The 21,784-nt window shown below is 34.4% G+C and overlaps 1 protein-coding gene across 2 annotated transcripts in view; it reads left to right on the top strand.

Moving 5' to 3' along the window:
* The window catches only part of LOC135849399 (dendritic arbor reduction protein 1-like), a 77,475-nt gene that overhangs the window by 41,176 nt on the left and 14,515 nt on the right, over positions 1-21,784 (top strand). Inside the window, exons 1-3 of one of the 2 annotated variants that reach the window (XM_065369821.1) lie at positions 9,854-10,200; positions 18,827-20,093; positions 20,443-20,502. In XM_065369821.1, coding sequence (XP_065225893.1) covers positions 18,968-20,093; positions 20,443-20,502 — 1,186 coding nt within the window. In that variant the 5' untranslated portion in view covers positions 9,854-10,200; positions 18,827-18,967. Of the gene's footprint in view, positions 1-9,853; positions 10,201-18,826; positions 20,094-20,442; positions 20,503-21,784 lie in introns of those variants that run through there. The other variant, XM_065369810.1, reaches the window with a different exon arrangement.

The raw sequence follows: 21,784 nt of genomic DNA, 5'->3' as shown, positions 1-21,784 counted from the left end.
CCTCGTGCTCAGAATCATCAGTCGCACTTACGATTAGATTACTCGCAATCTTCTATAGTAAATGGGTACTTTAAATAGGTACACCTATTTCACTGTTCGATAACGTACAGATTTTTTTTCGAGGTGGATCGAACATGGGTCAGTAAAAATTGCAATTGGGTCTGATTAGGAGAGGAGGGGAACTAGCGCAGCGAGCATTTATTTTTGCAGGGGCTCGAATCAGAGCTCAATAAAATAAAATAAGAAAAGTGCATTCTGATGAAAATTCTGCATGTAGGTGGGAGGAGGGTTAGGGCCATTGCAGAGTAGACCAATCAAAAAATTATTTTAAGAATTGTGTAAGTATATAATATAAGGATTTGAATTGATCGAATTCTCATCAAATTAAGAAAATAATGTTTATATATCTACTCATCGTAATAAAAATAATAATAAATAACACGACAATGCCACGCAATGCTGCTCGATATATCTATCAATGGAAATCCTGTGTGTATGAGTTCGTAGAAGTAGGTACTTAATTTGTAGGTATTTATTTTTCTTTTACCTATCGATAACCATGGCAGTAAAAATTGGTGAATTACGAAAATACTCGAATAGTAACCTCATGATTGTTGGTAATGTTGGTATATCACCGCGAGTTTTAGTGAGAAAAATATGAAATAAACCAAGAAGAAGAAGAGAAGAAAAATAACAAAAAATACTGTAGGTACTCGAAAGATAAAAATTGTGGCGCGACAAAACGCAACGCAATAACGGAAATTTAACGACGGCACGTACAAAGTGTAAATAATTACCTACACGTAATATATACGTACACCTATTACCTGTACATACCTGTGGAATGGCAATGGTTGTAGCCTGGCTGACATGTGTGTTGGTAAAGGTACATATTCCCAGGTAGGATTAGCTTAAGATATCTATAGGTACTCGTAGAAGCAACGCTCTCGATGTTTGTTTACAGTTAAATGTGGTCCTGGTCGCCACAGTCGTGTCCTAGCAAAAAAAAAACTAAAATCGCGTAGCCGCCATTTTAAATAAACAACTGATAAGAATGACGATGCGATGTAGATTTGTTCATGTTCTCACATCTCACTTATAAGTATTTTAGAGTTGAAAAAATGAAAAATTGAGAGATTTTTCATTGCTGAATTTCGGATTTAAAAATGACAATTTGGAAATTTGACTGGAATATGGCTGCCTGACAAAAATATTTGACGAGGGAGGTATCCCAACTGGAGAAATTTTTTAGGAGAACCCAGTTGATTCAAAACAGCATGCAAAAACACATCACCAGCTAAAATTTCAGGTGCTAAAATAAATTTTTCGATTTCAGATGAATTTTTGAAAATCACAAATTTGCCCCATAAATAAAAATTTTTACCGAATTAATCCGGGAAGTTGAAATTCGGGACGAATTATATTGTCAACCCTTTGAATGATTCGATACGGTTTTCAAACAATTGGAGCTGTTCTGGAACTTCCAGAATGGTTTTCGAAAGATTTAATTTATTCAAAATTTCACCCACTAAACTTGGAAAGTTGAAATTAGCGGTAACAACCTCAATTTTAACAAACTGGGCTGATTGGAGGTTGTTTTAAACCATTTGGGAGCCTTCAGAAATATTTTAGAACTTTTAGATCGTCAAAAAGGGTCCACGAAAATTGTCCAAATAACCCCTTTAACGCATGAGAGAAGTTCAGTCGATAAATTTTGAGAATTTTCATGAGAGAACTTGGGCTAAAGAATCAAAAATAGTGATACTTACTTGAAAAAAAAAAGAATTTCAGTAATCAGTCAATTTTGTTAATTGCAAAAGCCAAATTTACAGATAAGTGCAGACGAAAATTAAAAGCCAAGCTGATAGAAATTTGCTGTAAAATTCCATCATCTGAACATTTTCTCGATAATTTTTCTCAAGTTTTGTAGGTATAATTAAGACTTGAAAAGGAAAAATTTAGTACTTAGATACAAAACAAAAAACTTCGATCCTTTTTCAACAAGTAGGTACAAATAAAATAGGATAAAGTAAGGTTGCGGTTTCCGATTTTGATCGATTTTTTTTTAGGAATTTTAGAAAATTTGGTTAAAGAAAAAAAACTAATGTTTCAAAATGCAGCTTCAAAATTTTGGACTTGTATGGAAAAACTATCAGTTTGAATTTAAGATTTTTTTCAAATTCAATAATTTTTCAATTCTTTAAAATGAAAAACTCGCATCTCCGTCTCTCCTTCAAATTTCAAAATGGAATTTTAATTTTGAAAATCTTTCTGCTTTTTTTACTCGGAAAAAATTTTATTTTGTTTTGAAGCACTGAGCAAAAAAATTTTAAATTCATAAACATGATCCAAAATTTGGTCTTATTCTCAAAAATTGTTGAAAAAATCCTATTTTTACTTGTTTTTTTGAAATTTGAATTCCAAACTAGAATTTGATTAAAATTGAAAACCTCGACGTTATTTTATCTATCATAAACATAAAAATTTGGTTCATTCTCAAAAATTGTCAAAAATTCCAATTTTTACTTTTTTTTTTGAAACATTGGAATTCTAAACTATAGAATTTGATTAAAATCGCGAACACCTCTAGGTATATGTTATTTTACTCTTTTTTATTCAATTTTGTTGCGATGTAGAAATTTTTCCAAAGAATTGAGAATTTAACCTTCGAGAGACTTGAATATAAAAAAATTGAAAAAAATTCCAGCTTATAAAATTCTAGAGCAAATTTCTATCAACTTGACTATTCGATTCCGTCTGCATTTGTAAATTTGACTTTAGAAACCAAAATGGACTCTTGGAGAAAAGTAAGGAAAACATCCTCAATTTATTGATCACTCAATTCAATTTTTTTTTTTAAAATAGCGCAATCTGATTGTTCAGTCCGACTTCTCTCTTAAAAATTCTTGAAATTCATCGGCGGTTGAACTTCTTTCAGACTACAAAGGGTTAAACAGAAAGGATAAAGTAAATATTTCAAATTTCAATTATAAAATTACTGGAGAAATACACGTTTTTAAACGAACAGAAATCGATTTTGAGAAAACCGTGTGTAATCGATTTGTCGAGTTACTTGATTAATACATGCTATAAGGTTTATTTGGACGGTTTTAATGACCTTCTTTGAAAATCTGAAAGTCTCAGAATACGGCTGGAGGCTCCAGAACAGCATGAAACCATTTTCATTCGACTCAGTATATTGAAATTGTAGTAATCTAGGAAAATTCAAGCTTTCCAACCACACTGAATGACATTTTTTGGAAATTTCAATTTTCAATACCTTATTAGCTGGAGCCTTCAGAAGTGCTCAAATAGCTTCGAAATCGATTTCTACCGATTTGGAGGGTTAAAAATACTGTTCAAACAAAATTTCAGCTTTCTGGGTTGATTTTGTAAAATTTCGTTCTTTCCCCATTTTTGGCTCAAAGATTTTCCAAGATTCGCCAAGAATCAAAAAATGCACTGCAGCATCTGAAATTTTTACTGTTGATGTATTTTTGGATGCTCTATCAATTAAGCGTTTGATTTATTTTGGTTGGAATATCTCTCCAGTAACTTGATCTACATTTTAGATTCGATTTTGCGCTCTAGCACATTCGTAAAGATAGAAATACATTATTATCGCATGAAGTATACGATTTGCTTGTAATTTTTCACAAAAAGATACTGTATTATTGTACAATTGTACAGCAGCTATAGCAGCGTATTCGCCATTTGGAAGTTTGCGGCTCGGTTCTCGTATATAGAGGCCTGTAGCGCAACGTGAGTTATAAATCAAAAACGCACGCTTGAACCTTGAAATGTCACAGTCGCGTCGTCGCACCGCTCGAGTTGATCGGAAATTTAATTCGAGCGAAACGTACACCATAGAAAACCTTCTGGCACTTTTCAATTTGAATTTATACCTACGAATGTACAATCATGTTCAAGTAATACCTATGTAACTATTAAGTACCTATGTGCAGTCTATTCAGGGGTCAGTAGGGGTGTTTTGATTTTTTTTATGAAGCCCTCGTGAGCCCCCCTTTCTACAATACTACCCATGTGACATGAAAATCAGTTGGGTGAATTTTATAAATAAAAAATTTTCAATTATTTTTGAGGAAAAGTGGTCTTGGGTTACTCAATATGAAGGTCAGAAGAGTTGGCGATCAAGAAAATCTCGATAATACCTATACTTACTTATACTGCAAGAGTTTCGTCTCGCTGCTTCCAAAAGGCAATTTCACCATTCTTATTTCTCCTATTCCCTGCATTGATATTCAATTAATTATCGATAAGAGTTCAGAGTTGCCAATTTATCAATAATTACATCGATAAGAAATTTTTCAATTTGTTTCCATCTGCACCAACTGATTGTAAAGTATCAAATTAAGGATAAAATGATATCTAATAAATCATTAAGTATCTAAAAATTCAGATATTGTCTAAAGCATTTTTCTCGAATCAATTTCAAAGCTGGAATTGAACCCTCTACGAATCATCGTGCAATTTTTCTAATAGCTCAATACGATTTTAAAGAGTGCACAAAGTGAGAGCCCTTTGACCTCCATAATATTGGTTGTATAGGTACTCCATCACAAAGTATTCGGATGTAGATACTCGTCTCATATATAGCCATGATACGCGTGTATTTTAATTTTTTTTTCGTATTTCATCAAGCTAAAGTGAAGCGGAACCGTTAGCAATGGATAGAAATTGGTCTACACTCGATGTCTATCTGCTGCATCTGCTGCTACAAAGTATATACGTACGAGAGGTATAGGTATTCAGAAATAAGCCTTCATTAAAAAGTATTTCATTTCGATAATTAATGCGTTTCAAAGCGAACGGGAAACCAATTTAACACTTGCTGTAGCCGTAACCAGCTAAATGATCCATTATAAATAACTCGGTATTTAATAACCTTTTCTTCTTTCTACTTGAAATCATTACGCCGAAGGCTTTTTCGGCTATATAGATACACATATGCTGTGATTGAAGTGCGAGACCACAAGAGTACCTATGAGTATTCTTTCATCTCTTTTCGTCTTTCGTATGGATGTATAGGTAAATTGTAGGTAATACTAGCGCATTAATTCGTACCATACGTCTTTTGCCTATCCGCGTATACGAACGTTTTGTAGAACCGATCGGTAACTAGGTAATCATTAATGAAGCGAATCTTTTCATTTTGATTTTGGGGGGCGGGGGAAGGTAGATTTTGAACCTTTTTTTCATCCATAGTTTGGGTACACTGACACATTTTCGAATAAATTGAAATTATTCCAACTGGTCAACCAGCCAGCATATAGAGGTTATCGCACCCTTTCCCCTCCCTCGACGATCCTTGGAGACATCATTTCTGTTTTGAAGGAAGAGTCCCAGAGAACATTTCTAGTCGTTCTCCCCAAATGAAACAATAAAAATAGCCCTACATACAAAATGGCAGCCATTTGTATTCGGATCAGCCCAAAATCATAGATTTCGTATTCTGCTTAAGAAGGTACCCCAAACTCACGTAAAAAATTTGAAATGGACACAGCTAGATCAAAAGATCACGAAAAAATATCTCAATCAGTCAAAATTTCAGGTGTCGGAGGGAATTTTTCGAATAATGGTGCATTTTCAAATTTGGGCAAAAAATGAGAAAAAAATCAAAATTTCACCAAAATCGACTGGTAATGATTTCGAACCTTTTTGGACAGTTCTGGAGCCTCTAGAAAATTTTTTAAACTAGAAAGTTTTACAAAATATCGCTAAATAAAATAATTAGAAAGCTGAAATAATGCTATCTGAACTTCATTTCCAACATCTTGAGTCGACTGAAGATGGTTTCAAATCGTTCTGGAGCCTTCATCGATTTTTTGTAAACCCCAATTTTCTAAAAAAAATGGCATAAAACCTGTCCAAATCAACTGAATGTAGGTAATATGTTTAAGGTTAGGTTGGGACTTGCTAATGACTCACTTGACCGATTTTACGTAATTTTTTCCAAATTAGGTGTCAGAGGCATGACGAAGTGATGTGTTGGAGATGGGGGGGGAGGTGATTAAAATTTTTCCTACTTTTAACCCCAGAAGACCCTCTTCCTCCCTCTAGTATTTTCAATGCTAATTAGCCAGCTGTCGTTCGAACTTTTGGAAGGGGGAGTTGGAAACAGAAATGTTGAATAATTTTAAGTGTACAAAAACGATCTATTGCAAGGTTGGTACCGAAATCCAAAATTTAAAATTCACAATTTTTTTCAGTTTTTTTTTTTCAGTTTTTTGGTTTTTGAAAATCAAATTCAAAAAGAGAACAGAACATTTTCGATTTTGCTCGAGCAAAGTGAGGGCGAAAGCTTCAGAAAACTCACAATTTGTGAGGTTCCTATAAAAACATTATTTTCAATATAAGAAGTTACAAACGCCAAAATGTTTTGCTTTTGGGTATTTTTTAATAAAATTTCGCACCTTTTTTCGTTATTTTGCACTTGTTTGCAAATATTCCAACCCTGTAGGTATTGATTTGGTTATGTTTCTAGAATTTCTAAAGTTAATTTCTCATTCTTGAAAATTTTTGAAAAATTGTGCAGAAGGATTCAAATTCTGCCCGAGCGAAGCGAGAAAAAAAGTTTTGAAAACAATTGAAGAAGTGAAAAATTATGCAAAAAGTTGATTTTCATAACTTCAACATTTAAAAATTTTAGTTTTCAGTAAATTATAGATAACATTTTCAAACGTAGAAATAAAAACCCCAGGGAAGCGAACTCTGAAGCTTTCGAAAATAAATAATTTTTAAAAAATATAACAACATTATTTTCGATGTGAGATGCCAATTTTTCAACTTTCCAACTTTGGTCACAGAAAAGAAAAATAAAATGATCTAGGCCGAGCCAAACTAAGGCGAAATTTGTGAAAAACTGATAACTCGAAATGTATGTACAAGTAAAACGACACATCACCTTTGAATTTTGATGATGCAAAAAATTGGTTTTCATAGCTTTAGTTTTTTTTAGTTTTTAGGAAATTATACTCATACTTAATATTTTTAAAAATATGAATGGGGCTCGAGCGAGAACAGGGTAAAAGCTCTCAAAAATTCGTAATTGTTCGTTTTTTTCAAGACATGATTTTTACAGCAATTTCAAAAGCAGCTAATTTTGGCAAAAATGAAAAATTTTACAGTTTCCAAATTTTTGGCGAGAAATGGGACATTTTTTAAATATTTCAGCAGAAGTTGAAACTTTCTGGTAGTTTTGACTGAAATGCGTTGAAGAGAGATTTTTTTTGGAAAATTTCAAAACAACATTTTTTTTTATGCGAAAAGTCAATTTTCTACCCTCTAACTGTGGTCGAAGAAAGAATAAGGAAAATGATCTAGCCCGAGCAAATTGAGGGTGAAAACTTTGAAGGTTTATAATTCAAGAAGTTAAAACCCATGGTTTTTGGTAATTCTTTGATTTTTCCTGCTCACACAATTTCGTCCCAACTTTCCCAAATTTCCCAAAGTTTTCTAACTCACCCAATTTTCCCCAAAAATTTCCAACTTTTCGACTAATAAACTTCCCTGCCCAAACCTTCTGTTGGGAACGCCTCTGATCGATGTGCTCCAGTTCGAGACCATATCATTTCTGTCCATGCGATTTCATAGGTGATCAAAAATTTCAAAAATTCACTAATTCTCCATTCCACGTTCGGGGTTAAAAGCTGAAATTCATTTTATAACCCAATTTTCAACATTTGGAGTCGATTGCCGGTGATTTCGAGCGGTTTTTGGATCAAGAATTTTTTGGGTTTGGCTCCCAATTTTTCAATTGAACATCAAAGTGGTCACACTTGGGCATTATTCTGTGGATCTTTCAATTTGCAAATATGAAATTTTCCATTCCTAATGCAATTTTTGGATCATGAATTTCTGACAGAAACTATGCATATGTAAAGTACGAGCATTTCATTGATTATTGTTTGAATACGTGTGTGCAGAGGTATATACTTCTGTACAATGTGCTGATTATTGCTCGTGAAATTTCTCCAATCCTGGTCGGCTTCGTTGTAAAATAGGTCACGTCCGATTGAAAGTTTGAATCGAATCGCGTGTAAACGAATGCAACGCTACGTCCAGAGCCGTCGCTACGGGGGGGATGGGGGGGTGATTAAACCCCCCCCAGCCGAATTTCATTCGGCAATTTCGGCAAATTTGGCGGAATTCGGCAAGATTTTGGAATTTTTGGATAACGGCCTGTGATGAAAGAAACCCCCGTTTTTCCACTTCTCGAAACACAACTTTTCGAAAGCTTCTGCTCTCGCTTCACTCGGGCTCGTTTTCTTTCCTTTTTCAGTACCAATCAAGGTAGAAATTTCTAAGAAAAAATCAATTTCAAAGCCAACAAATAAATTCCTTACAAAAAACATCGTTTTTATGCCTCACCAAAATACAAATTTTCAAGAGCTTCCGCCCTAGCTCCGCTTGGGCCTGTTCTGTTTTCTTTTTCAAAATCAACTTCCTTAAAAAAAAATCATTCAAATTCTAAAATTTTAAAATCCAAAAAATGAACTTTTCGTCCATACGTTCAATAAAACATCGTTTTTATGCCTCTGGAAGTACAAATTTTCAGAAATTTTCGCTCTCGCTTCGCTCGAGCTTATTTTTTTTTCAAGAGTAACTTCCTGGAAAAAACATCATTCCAATTCTAAAATTTTAAAAATCAAATAATAAGCTCCTCACATTAAAAAAACTCGTTCTAGGCATCTCAAAATAACAATTTTCAAAAGCTCTTGCCCTCGCTTCGCTCGGGCCAATTTGTTTCTCGTTTTAACATGCATAAGTTCAAAGTTGAACAAATTCCACATTTGAGGCCTCCAAAAATCCAAAAAAGAAAAAAAAATTTTGTAAGTCATATGAATGTTAATTGTTAATGTTACCTTCATCAATTGATAAAATTGATATTTTTCTTCTAAATCAATCGACAAATTTTCAATCGACACCACCTCTCTCTCAAAAACCCAAAAATAGTGTCTGCTTTGGGAATGGGGCTCAACATTCTCCATTTTTGGTTTTTCATTCGGCATTTTTGTACCAATATACCCCCCTCCCCCCCCCCAGAAAATTTGGAGCGCGACGCCTCTGGCTACGTCGGGTCGTGTTTTGATCAATTTTGTGGTAGGAGGGTGAACCATGAAACAATTAATTTTTCAGAAAAAAGAAAAGTGAACGAATAAAATGTGGAAGATGTAAAAAGCTTGGACTTTGAACTTGAGAACTTCTTACCACTTCTTGTTAGTCGATGCTTTGGAATTAAAAAAAATTGAGATCAAATTTTTTTGAACGAATTTTAATTGAATAACTAAAGGGGCCTGTTGTACACTTAAATATGGTAATCATTTAAAATTCACCTGCAACTTGTTTTTTGTTGTATTTTTAAGCCCCAATATTAAGATAGACACGTAAGTGTTTACCTTACTCGACGTTGCAATGACGAAAAATCATAAACACACTATTGCTCACAGGTATTTTGCATCTATGTACCCGATACGTAGGTAGATAGGTACTATAGGTAGTAGGTAGCTGGTATAGGTACGTAATGTACCTTAAAACACTGTCTATATTGTTCGCACAATTAGTACTCGCTATTCATCGGTACAGGAAAAAAATAATTTTCGAGCGTTTTACGTAGTTTCGAAAAAAAAAGTCGAAAAAACAGAAAAAGAAAAGAAAAATAGTTATCGCTTTGCGTACCTCTAGCTACATAGCCATCGAATACGAGAACAACAAAACATTAGGTCATCGTTAATTTATATTCTATTTACGTGCAAAGTATACATAGAGAAGAGACAAGCTACATTACATGCATACAGTACACGGCGTACGAGTACATGAGTACAATCATACACACATAGAAGATGAAAATATATTCGTATAGGTATTCGTATTCGCGATATTTCTATTTTGTTTTAACGGCTCGGCGTTGTTGCCAATTACCCGTGCATTAGTGTCGAATGTCGGATGTCGGATGTCTTTCTTATATTATTTGTTTTATTGTTTAGCAACGTTTCTGACATTCTGACTAGTGACTAGTGAGTTCTGTTTCTGTTTGTAGTATGACTGAGAGACGAGAACGTGAGGTTTTTTCTTCTTTGTTTCTTCTTTTTGCATTGCCTCGGTGTCGCTTCGTTACTTCTTTAGCTGTAATGTAGCTGTGCTATATGGTTTACCACTACGAGTGTCGGCCACAATCAGGTACGAAACATACAATATTGCATACGGGTATGTTGGCTTATTGCTATTGGTATTGTCGACTTGGGATTATGGTACAAATATGTATATAGGTACCAGTTATGCCAAAGTCCAAAAGCCGGCTACTGCAGTCATTTTCGTACTCCTACGGTAATTTTAGCATATTAAATTTGCTGAAGGCGATGGTGATATTGTTCACTTTCAACTTTTATGCGGATAATACCGCATTATAGGTAGCAGAAATTTTGTAATTTATGTAGCTCTAGCTACACACCGTGTCCTATAGGTAGACACATGACCATATACTTATGTATCAGCACTAATGCTGGCCTGCACATGTACCATACTTACATATAAGGCTAAAATAGTAATTTTATGTAGGTGCAACAAAGCACGGAATTAGGCCTGCTACTCAGAATAGGCAACCAAAAAATTAACCCATTATTGCCAAAAATCGTCAAAACATTTCATTTTGGTCAAAATTGTCGAAAAGTCCTAATTTTTTCCAAAATTGTTGAAAAATTTCTGCTTCTTTGTCTAAACATTCAAAATGTATCGACTTTTACATCAGATGTCCAGAAAGTCTTGTTTTTTTTCCAAATCGCGAAATCAAAGTCTTGGTCTGAATTTCCAACAAAAAAAAAGTCCTTCCAATGTTTCTGCCAAAAATTCCAAAAATTGTGTTTTTCAGTTTTTTGTTAAAATTGGCACAAAGTCTCAGGTTTTGTAAAACTTGTAAACAAGATCCCAATTTCTGCAAAAATTCTAAGAAAGGTTTTGTATTCTGTTTATTTTTAAAAAGTCTTGTTTTCCGTCAAAATTGCAGAAATAAAAAGCTTAATTTTTGCCTAAACTGTCAAAAAAGGTGATTTTTGAAAAAAATACTGAATAAGGCCCCATTTTTCCCCAAAATTACCAAAAAGTTTTAATTTTTCTCAAAATTTCTGAGAAATCTCTGCTTTTTTGCCTAAATACCGTATCCAAAAGTGTTGATTTCAAGTCCTTTTTTTTCAATTGTCAAATAAAATTATATTGTTTTTCGTCCAATGTTTTTTCTCAAAATTTTCAAGTTCCATGTTTTGTAAAAACAGTGGAGTGTAAAAGGGTACTTAATTTTCAAAAATTTGGCAAATTTCTGTCCCAAGACAATTTCTAGCAATTTCTTCAAAAGTATACAAGATATGTGATTTTTTTTCAGAACTTGATTCAATACCACCGGGGCATCTATTTAACTATTTAAACATGCTTAGACCCCCTCCCCCTCCCCACCTGGAATCGCTTGAATGGCCAAAAGTTCCTAGTCGTGTCCTGTCCGAGCACAGGTTTTTTTTTCAATACCGTTTTTATGATACAAATATGCATTTTATCAAAAAAACCAAAGGATACAAAATTGTTCTACATGAAATTTTCTACATTTTGACGCTATCAGTTGAACTCAAAACGTTTATTAAATAACTTTACAGGGGGTTCAAAGTCTGTCCCGGACTTTAATGTCCATCACCGTGTTCATTTTTCAGATTTTTTTTTTACCAGTTTAAAAATATTTTTTTATGTGGATAAATGGTCACACCGATTCGAATGGTTGATAAGAGTGCTATCCACATTTCAAAAGACGAATGCCAATTAATTTAGCTCGTAAAAAAATCGAAATACATGCGAAATTTTTACATGTCTCAAATTCAACTTCCATAGTCGTGTCTCAATATTTTCGCGGTAATGTTCGGCTTTCTGTCCAAAAACAAGTATACAAATATTTAAGGGGTATGTACGGTTACATTGATACAAGAAATTTCATCGAATGATATTTTCCAATGCCCTTTTTTTCGAGATTTTCTCACATTTTCCCTGCATAATTTTTTCCTCGTCGTGTCTTTAAGAAGTCTTAAAACCTTCCCTCTCACTACCCCAGGGGGGATTGATTGAGACCAATACCAAAAATGAGGTCGAGGGTATGTATATTTATGAGTCCAATTTTGAAAATTTCAAAAAAGTGTGTATTTTAAAATTTTCAAAATTGAAAAAAAAAAAAACATTGAAATTTGCCAAATTTTTGAGAATTACCCAAAATGAAGGGGAGGAGGTATGGGGTGCCCCCTCACACATACACAGAAAACTGTTGGCAAAAAGTTGTAAATTTTTAGGATAAATTAGATTAGTTGAAAAAACTTGGAAAATTTGGGAAAAGTTGAAAAATTCAAAAAAATGGGGAAATTTGGAAAAGTTAAAAAATTTGGAAAAAGTTGGGGAAATTTGGAAAAAGTTGGAAAATTTGAAAAAGGCTGGAGGAAAAAGTTGGAAAAATCAAATAAGTAATTATCAAAAACCGTGGGGTTTTACTTCATATTAAATTATAAATTTTCAAAAGCTTTTACTTCACTCGGTCAAGATAATTTTCTTTTTCAATTCTCTGATCAAAGTTAAAGAGTAGAAAAATTGACTTCTCACTTTAAAAGTTATGTTTTGCTTCGCTTGAAATTTACCGAAATAAGATCTTTTCATTCCAGTCAAAACTGCCAAAAAGTTCCAACTTTTACTACAGTTGAAATACGTATTTTTAAAAAAGTTATATTTGTCGTCAAAAATTCGGTAGCAATTTCTAATTTTTGTCAGCATTGGTTCTTTTTGAAAACATAACATTTTTACCCTGAAAAAAATTAGGAATTGTGAATTTTTGAGAGCTTTTGCCCTCGATTCGCTCGACTTGAGTATACTTGTACTTTTTGCAAATGTTATATGTTAGGTATAAGGGTAAGGGCGTCTAATATGGACAGGTTTTTTGTTTTTGATTGCCGTGGCCGCTGTAATTGAGCTAAAAATTTGGTTGATAGCTCAAAATGTACCTACATCTATCTAGTTTCATATTCCAAAGCCTCAACATTTTTGAGAAATTTCAAGTGTGTCAAAAATATCATTTTCTGAAAAGTGTCAAAAATCAAAAATTGAATTTTGGGTTCCTAATATGGACTGTTTTGAAAAATCAAAAAAAAAGCGCTGAAATCTCATAAAAATATGTTCAATTGCTGAAACACCGTTGAAATAGGTATGTTTAATCAAGACAATATGAGTAAATTCTAAGTGGGCCAAATGAATTTTTTCCTGAAAGTAGTCAAAATTCGAAAAGTCAATTGTGGGTCCCTAATATGGACTAATTTATCGTGAAATTAACAAAACCCATAACAAATGTACACCAGTCCATATTAGGCTACCCTATAACTTTGAACTTTGAAAAATCATAAGTATATGTACCTTGAATAATTTCTAAATTGTCTTGATTGATTCAGAAAACTTTACCACTTCTTAATAATAATAATAAAAAACATTATAGGTGTCCCCGGGAAATTTTTCGAGAAGTCGGATTTTCTAAACACATGAAAAAAATTTTGAGGTTCTCAATTTCGTTTTTTCCCTCTAGAATCGCGAGTTTTGACTTTAGGGAGTTGATTTTGGTCTCATTGTGTTTTTCTGTGAAAAATACACCAGATTAAGCTTGTACCTGCCAGGTAGTGCTAATAACCACCGAGATTGGGCGTCAGTCCATATTAGGCACCAGTCCATATATAGCGCCCTTACCCTTATGTAATTTCCTATGTTGAATAAGCCATGAAAATCAACTTTTTGGAACTTTTCTTTTCCTTTCTTTGACTAGTAGTTCTCGCATCAAAAATTATGTTCTTTTGCTTCGGAATTTTCAAAAGCTTTCAGAAATAGAAAAATCAACTTGAGAAATTTTGGAAACATAACCAAATCAATAGAAAAATTCAAATTTTTTGTTCCTACAAAACAATCATTTAAAAAAATTTAAAATCATTCAACATTTTTGTTTCCAACTTTTCTTTCAAAATTTTGTTAAATCCAGATCTTGGCAATTGACTGAGAAAATCTGTGTGTATGAAGGGGGGGGGGCGATCTGAGTGAAAAAGTTTGAGCAACTTTTAGCCTCACCCCCCCCCCACGACACATCACTTCGTCACATCCCTGTGTAAAAATAACTATTAAACGTCTTAATTTTTGTCAAAATTCTAAAGAAGATCCGGTTTTATGTTTATTTTAGAAAATGCCTTGGTTTGTCCCAAAATTCGGTTTTATGTTTATTTTAGAAAATGCCTTGGTTTGTCCCAAAATTCCCAAAAAAGTCGTACTTTTTGTCCAAATTGTTAGAAGGTCTCATTTTTTGTCAAAATAGACAGAACGTCCTAATTTGTGTCAAATTTTCTTGAAAAGATGCCATTTTTCGCCAAAATTGTCAAGAAAGTTCCATTTTTGACCAAAATAATTACATTGAACCAAAAAGGTCCTGTTTTCTTGCCCCAATAACATTGTCCAAAAATTCCAAAAAGGTTTTTTCTGCCTAAGCTGTCTTAAAAGACCTGTTTTTTTTTGCCAAAATTGCCATTTTTGGTTTTTTTCATTTTCTCAGTCAACCTGTGCAATTTTTCATTTGGTTCTCTTTGAGAATAGAAACATCATGACCCCAAAGAATTCTGACTTTGATAAGTTTGAAACCTCCTTCATACCGAATTGACCCTCCCCCCACTCCTCCCTTGTCGAGAATAAGGACGTGGACGTGGACTGGACTGGACTGTTGAAAAAAATTGGCCGAAAAAGTAAGCGAAAATAATTTCTTCTGAAGAGTGGACTTAATGGACATCCTGTTTCACTGAGTTGGTTTAAAATTTCTATATCGCTTATTTTTGAGAAATTTCCTATTTTGGAAATGCATTGTTTTTATATTAGCTGGTGCTAGAGTAAAAAAAAACATGATTTTTTTTCAAAAATTTTCTCTCTTTGAGGGCTAATATCTCCTCTCCATTGTACTCAAGTGTATTCAGTGTCGTGTACTAAGATGTTGTGTCTCTTTTGGTCCAACTTGTGAAGCGTGCGAAATTTCGTAGGCGTGCCCGACTAACGTATAATTCTTAAATTCAAATACCTATACAGTACCGTCAAATCTCTATCTACGAGCGTACTCGTATAAATAAATCTAGGTACTCGTATAAAAAAACAATAGATGTGTACCTATTCGGCGGCATAAGCGAGTACTTATTGAAATTTGAATTAGAATAAGAATAGAGAGGCGTTGCTATTGCAGTAACAACATCAGCGTGGATACCTCTAGAAATCATACACATACTGTGGTATGCACGTGTAGATATTGTATAGGTATTTGGTATACCTATCTGGTCTGTAGTATTATGGGATTTGCTTTTCTTCGGTGATTATAATAACCGCATTTAAAACGAGTGAAGAATTTGAGCTAAGAGATAGCGAAAACGATGCGACATCGACATAATTACACAGTATATTAAACTTGAAGATGCCCATCGTTGATGATTGTTATTGTTATTCTACTCGAGTAGGTAGGTACTACATAACCTGCAATTGTTGGAATTTCAGTTCAACCTCTCGCACGTTGACAATTTTTTCATCAAATTTAACCTAGAATGTCAGATCTTGGTATCTCTGTGTATCTTTATCTACCAACTTTTTGATTGAAATTGAACTGCCATCAATGTTCATTATTCAGCCAACTCATTTGAGACAGAGATGTGTCTCTAGTCCAAGGTCTATGTTTTATTTTCCACGTTTTGCTCATTTATTGTAGTCACCTTAATATTATTTGGTATTCAACTGGTGAGCTATTTTATGATGTTGTCACAAATCATTTTACGCGTACCACTGAATACTTGATGAACAAAAGTAAACGCAAATACATAGATGCAATTTTTTGTCCCTGGTTATATCAATCTATCGATCTAGTTTTCTTAACCATAATACTAATTACTTTTAAGATTTTTCATATCTTCTATACAGACTCATTTCTCAACGTCAAAAGAACATAGGTATCTACACAAGACATAGAAGCATAATACAGCAGAGAAAAATTTTTCATTAATCATGACATCCGATGACGTTTTCTCTGTCATTTGTACCTACCTACCCATTAAACTTGTACTTATCTTGTTTACTGGTATTTATGTTCTTTGAATTATTGAGCAAACGCTTGACAGAATCGTCTGAGAGAGCATGCGATAAAAATGGCGATATCTGCAGGTGTATCTATTGCATGGCTGTAGCTCCAGCTACAAGCCATTATTGGTAACAAAATAGGGTACAGAAGTTTTAGGCAAAAAATACACAATTGGAAGTTTCAAACTTATACCTTGAACAATATATCGACATGAGATCCAATAATATCAATATGGAAAACCAATGTCAACAATATATGTATTGTATTGTCAAAAATTGAGAAAAATAGAGTGAAAACAGCCACAATTATGGGTAAAAGTTCAAATTCAAAAGAAATTGCTTCCTAAAAAGTTTTTCTTTTTTTGTTTATGGAGTAAATTTTTTTTTTAGCATTCTGATTTTATAGAGTTGTTACTTTGTCTCAAAATGCAAATGATTGGTATAAAAATGAGAAGAATTGGTACTTTCATACAATTTCAAAGATACAAGTATCAATATCAACAAAAGGTATATGGATATATCTGTCTCAAAAAAAAGTGATTTAGGTACATACCAATATATGTATACTTTTTTCGAATAAGGTCCCTGGGGTAAGTCTGTACATTGAGAAGTCTGAAGACCTTTGATCTGACTCCCAGAAGTTTGCACATTCCAAAGCACTTCCTTGTGGGCACTTGATGGTACTGCCCCTTCCCATACAACAATGACCATGCTAATTTCAATGTAAATGTCGACCACTCCACATCCGTCACTTTTGGATTCCACAGGTTGATGTGAATTTTGACCCTGTGTCGAGCCAATTGTCGATGTATTTAATTGTTGACCAATACTTCATATGTATCAACAATTGGTTTGACCCAGAGTTGAAATTTACATCAACGCGTGGAATCCAAATGTGACGGATGTGGATGGATTGACATTCACATCTAAATTTCCCCATTGGGTGAAAATCTGCCGATGATACACGGCAAAAAACATGACAGGAATTGCAACACCTTCCACCAATACTTTTCTGCTCATTAATCAGTGCGCATATTTTTTTAATCAATAAATTCTGCCAATGTCCAATATTCATGAAAATTTGTTTGACTCCGCCTGGGATGGAACCCAGGTCTTTTGAGTTGGAGAGCGACTTTTCTACTTACCTAACCACTGGGACATGTTATGGAATGAAGGCAAATATTTGTATACCATGCTAAAACATTTGTGTAAAATACCGCATTTAAGCATGTTATTCAGCAAATACGCAAAAGAATACGCCAAAAAACAGGTTAGTGATGTATTTTGTAGTTGGTTTCTTCCAGCACGAAGAAACACACCACGTAATTTGAAAGCTCTGTGGCCTTACATGAGAAAAATACACTACAAAATATGTATTCACAATTTCACATAGTATATTTTTAACAGATTTTATTTGGTGCACCAATCCGCTTTCTGAACAGTGAACAGCACTTTTCCATGTGTGTAATCAGAATATGTCAATAAACCAGCTGGTTTTGGCATCTTTTTCAGCATATGGGCAGATTTTTCCTCGATGGGATTAATTTGATCTTCTGCTATAAAGTTATAAAATTTTAGTTTCAAAATTTAAAATGTCATTGCTTATGCTGAATGCAGCATTGATGTGAAGGCCGCCTCTGAGAAGTGAGAGGTATCTACCAGTGGAAAGTCTGTATAATCTAGAAGTTGAACAGAAACTCTTTATATTGAAAAAGGCACAATACTTTATCTACGAGTACTAAACTAAGACATTTTCATGTCGACATGTTGATGTTAATTTAGATGTGAAATTCGACATCAACAAATACATCCACAGTATCATCGCCATTTCCTAAATTTGAGAAAAGTTTGAAAATTTGGTCGAGATTGGTGTTGGTGTATTTTTTTTAGTCAATCAACTTTCACATCAACAAATCATTGACAACTCCAAACTATGAAAAAATGAATAATCTTATCAATGCCATACAAAATTTGTTTTCTTATTTAAACAAGATTATATTTTTAAATGTTTACTGAACTTATAAATACTAAAACAGAAACTTTAATTCTGTAAAATTGGTCAACATAGTTGTAGATGTAAATTTCAAGCATCAAATTGTACGAGTAAATCTACATGTTGAGGTATCAGAAATAATGGGAAAATTTGTATAAACCCGGCTTCTTTACAGACAGAAGGTTCCTACAAAATAACTAATTGATCACTTTTCCATCATTAGGTTGAAAAAAAAACGTAGTCAATGTAAACGTTGATGGTGACATTTGTTGTAGGGGTTCTCATCATACCATAAAAATTTTTGCAATTCAGTTCCGTTTCTCTTGGTCCTATTTGGACTTCCCCCAAATTGAGGCAACTCTGGACCATTCAGGCATACATTTTTTTTTACTATAGGAACCCTTGTGGGAACATACAGAAAAAATTTAATCCATATTGGAGAGTACTAGTTGGTTGAAATTGAAATTGTGAAAAACTTGTCCTGGTGCACCTTATCATATTTCTACAAAGTACCTATAGGTACCTAATGATATGGTACTAATTTGGGATTTGAATCTACTTATTTGTAATTACCTCATAATCAATTGTGGGCACATATTGTATGTAGTACTGTGAATTGGTAGAATAACCAATGTAATAATCACCACATATGTTTTGATTTGCTTGCAGGCTACTGAATTCGACGCTCTAGACACTCGTTTGTACAAACACGATTTAGAAAGAATACAACGAATCGAAGAAGAGGCCATTAGAAATGAATACGTTTACAGATCAGAGCAGGAAAAACACCGTCGCGAATCCGTTTCGCAAATGGACGATTTTTTCGAAACACCGTTACCTTCTCCATTCTCACTATCCGCTTCAAATTTGCGGTCATACCATCATCAGCATGGTTTCTCACCATCATCATCCTCACCACCATCATCATTTCTGCAACATAAAACCCAGCAGAATGCGCAAATGCCCACGCATCCACACGCGCACTCTCACAGCCACCCTTCTTCTGAAGATGTTCCAAAGTTAGCCATGTGGGATGACATTACATCCAGCATACAGAGGCTGGATCCAGAAAATGTTGAAATGATCGGCTCGCTAGCAGCTGTAGCCGCCATTAATACCACCATGCCTCATATTAAAGTCGAAATGTCCGAAGAATCTACCAGTCACGATAGTTACAATATTGTTCATCCAGTCGCAGTCAAAACTGAAAAGTTACCACCGCTGCATTCGCCTTCTTCGTTACAATTGATAAGCACCAATTCACCATCTTTGTACACCAGTGGCGGTAATAATAGTGGCAACAATAATGCCAGCATCACTACTACCTCTAATGTTGCCACCAGCAGCAGTACTAGCTGCAGCAGTAGCAAAAACCATGGAGATGGTGACAGTAATGATAATGCTGCACCCATCAACCCTACCACCGCCACCAGTCACAGTAGTAATAATAATTCTAATTCTAACAATAGTAATAGTAGTAATAATAATGGCAATAGCAACGTCAATACCACCAGTCGTACCGGTTGTGATAGGCATAATAATACCAGCATCAGCAATAGCAATAGTAACAATAATTCCAATTGTCCTTCGATTTCAACGTCGCAGCAGCAACAGCACCATCATCCTCATCATCAGCACCAGCAGCAGCAACACCACCATCACCATCAGCATCCCCATCAGCATCAATACCATAATTATAAAAACAATCTGTACTCGTCCATTCCTACACGGATTATGTATTCTTGTCCACAACCGCAGTCTGCCAATGCAGATTCACCTGAGAACAGTCTTATGGCTGCGAATAACATTCGACGGACACCACCACCGCCTTATCCAATACCACCAGCTATGCAGATGTCTAGACCCACCCAAAGATACAACAGAAGAAATAACCCAGAGTTGGAGAAGAGAAGGATTCATCACTGTAATTTTCTAGGTGAGAAATAACTCATAAGTATCTATACTTTTGTACTTTGTAGATTGAAAACCCCCATCCATCTGAAGAAAATTGCAGACCAATGTTCTGGCCATTTGTTTGGTGATATTTCCAAAATCTGAAAAATGATAAATAAATTTTGAATTTTCAAAAATTTGATAGAAATTAATTTGATTGGTTGAAGTTTTGATTGTGGGAATTTCAGACCATGCTCTTTCCAAAAATTGAGGTTCTGTTTAAACCAAAAGCGGATATCTTGGGAGATTCTCTGGTCAGAGTGTAAACTTATTGTCTCCAGAATTCAGCTTCTGAGCTCTATAAATGCTGATTTTATTTTATTTGTTTGCAGGTTGCAAGAAGGTTTACACTAAAAGTTCTCATTTAAAAGCCCACCAGCGAATCCACACAGGTGAGGAAAAATGCTATTCTATATTGATAATTAATTAACCACTTGATAATGTCCATTGCTTTTGCTTATTGCTGGTACCGATTTTCACGAGTGGTGTAGGTCATTCAAGGTTACCTTTGAAAAAACACCTTTTAACATTTGATAGGACAAGAAGCACCATACCCTATAAGTTTACCAAATCTATGCTGACCAGCTATTAAATCTATGCGGCAGTTATATCTTCAAATGACCACTAGGCCTATAACCAATACAACTGTTTGGCGACCAGCACGAGTACTGTATCGCAGATTCCGAGACCAACGCAACAGGAGCAGGAAGCGATACGTGTGCTCTGTAGTAAAAAAATACTGGTCGTAAGTCTCATGTACACGATGGTAGGGCGGAATGGCGCAGGGTATGTAGATGTATAGTTAGATAGATAGATGCAGAAACAACAGTGATAGAGATAGTTGAATTGGATTGGATGTGGATTTGTAGAACTGTTGATCTATAAGCTGTTTGCTGCTACAGTATACAGTTGATAGGTGGAGGGTCGAGGTACACAGAGTAGGAACAGTAAATAAGTAAAGCACAGAGCACAGCATACACATGCATCAGCAGCAGTACGTTGTACGTTGGTATTATTTGTATAGCTTGGTTACATGTCCGAGTACATTCCATTCGCCGCACGTTTTCCTATTTGTCTGGTTTGCCTTGGATTAAGAGCGTATTGGACAGTTGCGAATGCGATCAATGTGTTCGTGGTCGTGCTCTTATTCACCTACGAGTACACCGGAGAACTTATTACGTTGTACCTAATTTCAATAAACGAATGCACATAATTTGCCAGTGTCCGAGATCTGTTGCTATCGATGTCGTGTTTCGCCTCGCCATCGCCATCGTTCCAGCAGCAGTGTACGCGTACGATATGCGTATGACTATTAGTATTTTTATGTGGGTACATACTTTAGGCAGATGTAGGCCTGATGTGGATTTTGACAAGCATGAGTCTTGTGCCATGTCAGTGTACATCGGGGACTAGCCTTAGCCATCGATTTTTTAGAGGGAGTTGGATGTTTTGATGGTTACGAAAATGTTTTCAGCAAAAACTGATCACTAAAAAATGGATAGAATGAAGTTACCAAAAGTAAATTTTGGTTATTTTATCAACTTTTTGGTCGCTGAAAATTTCATTTTTTAGGTATTTTTACAAATTTTTAAAATTTTAATTTTTTTACACATCTTGAAAAAAATGCTAATGATATCAATACTTAAGTGAATAATTTGCGAAAATGTAACCTAT

This window comes from Planococcus citri, chromosome 1, assembly GCF_950023065.1.
Source record: "Planococcus citri chromosome 1, ihPlaCitr1.1, whole genome shotgun sequence".
In the NCBI taxonomy this organism is placed as follows: domain Eukaryota; kingdom Metazoa; phylum Arthropoda; class Insecta; order Hemiptera; family Pseudococcidae; genus Planococcus; species Planococcus citri.
This window is presented reverse-complemented; position numbering and strand designations above follow the sequence as displayed.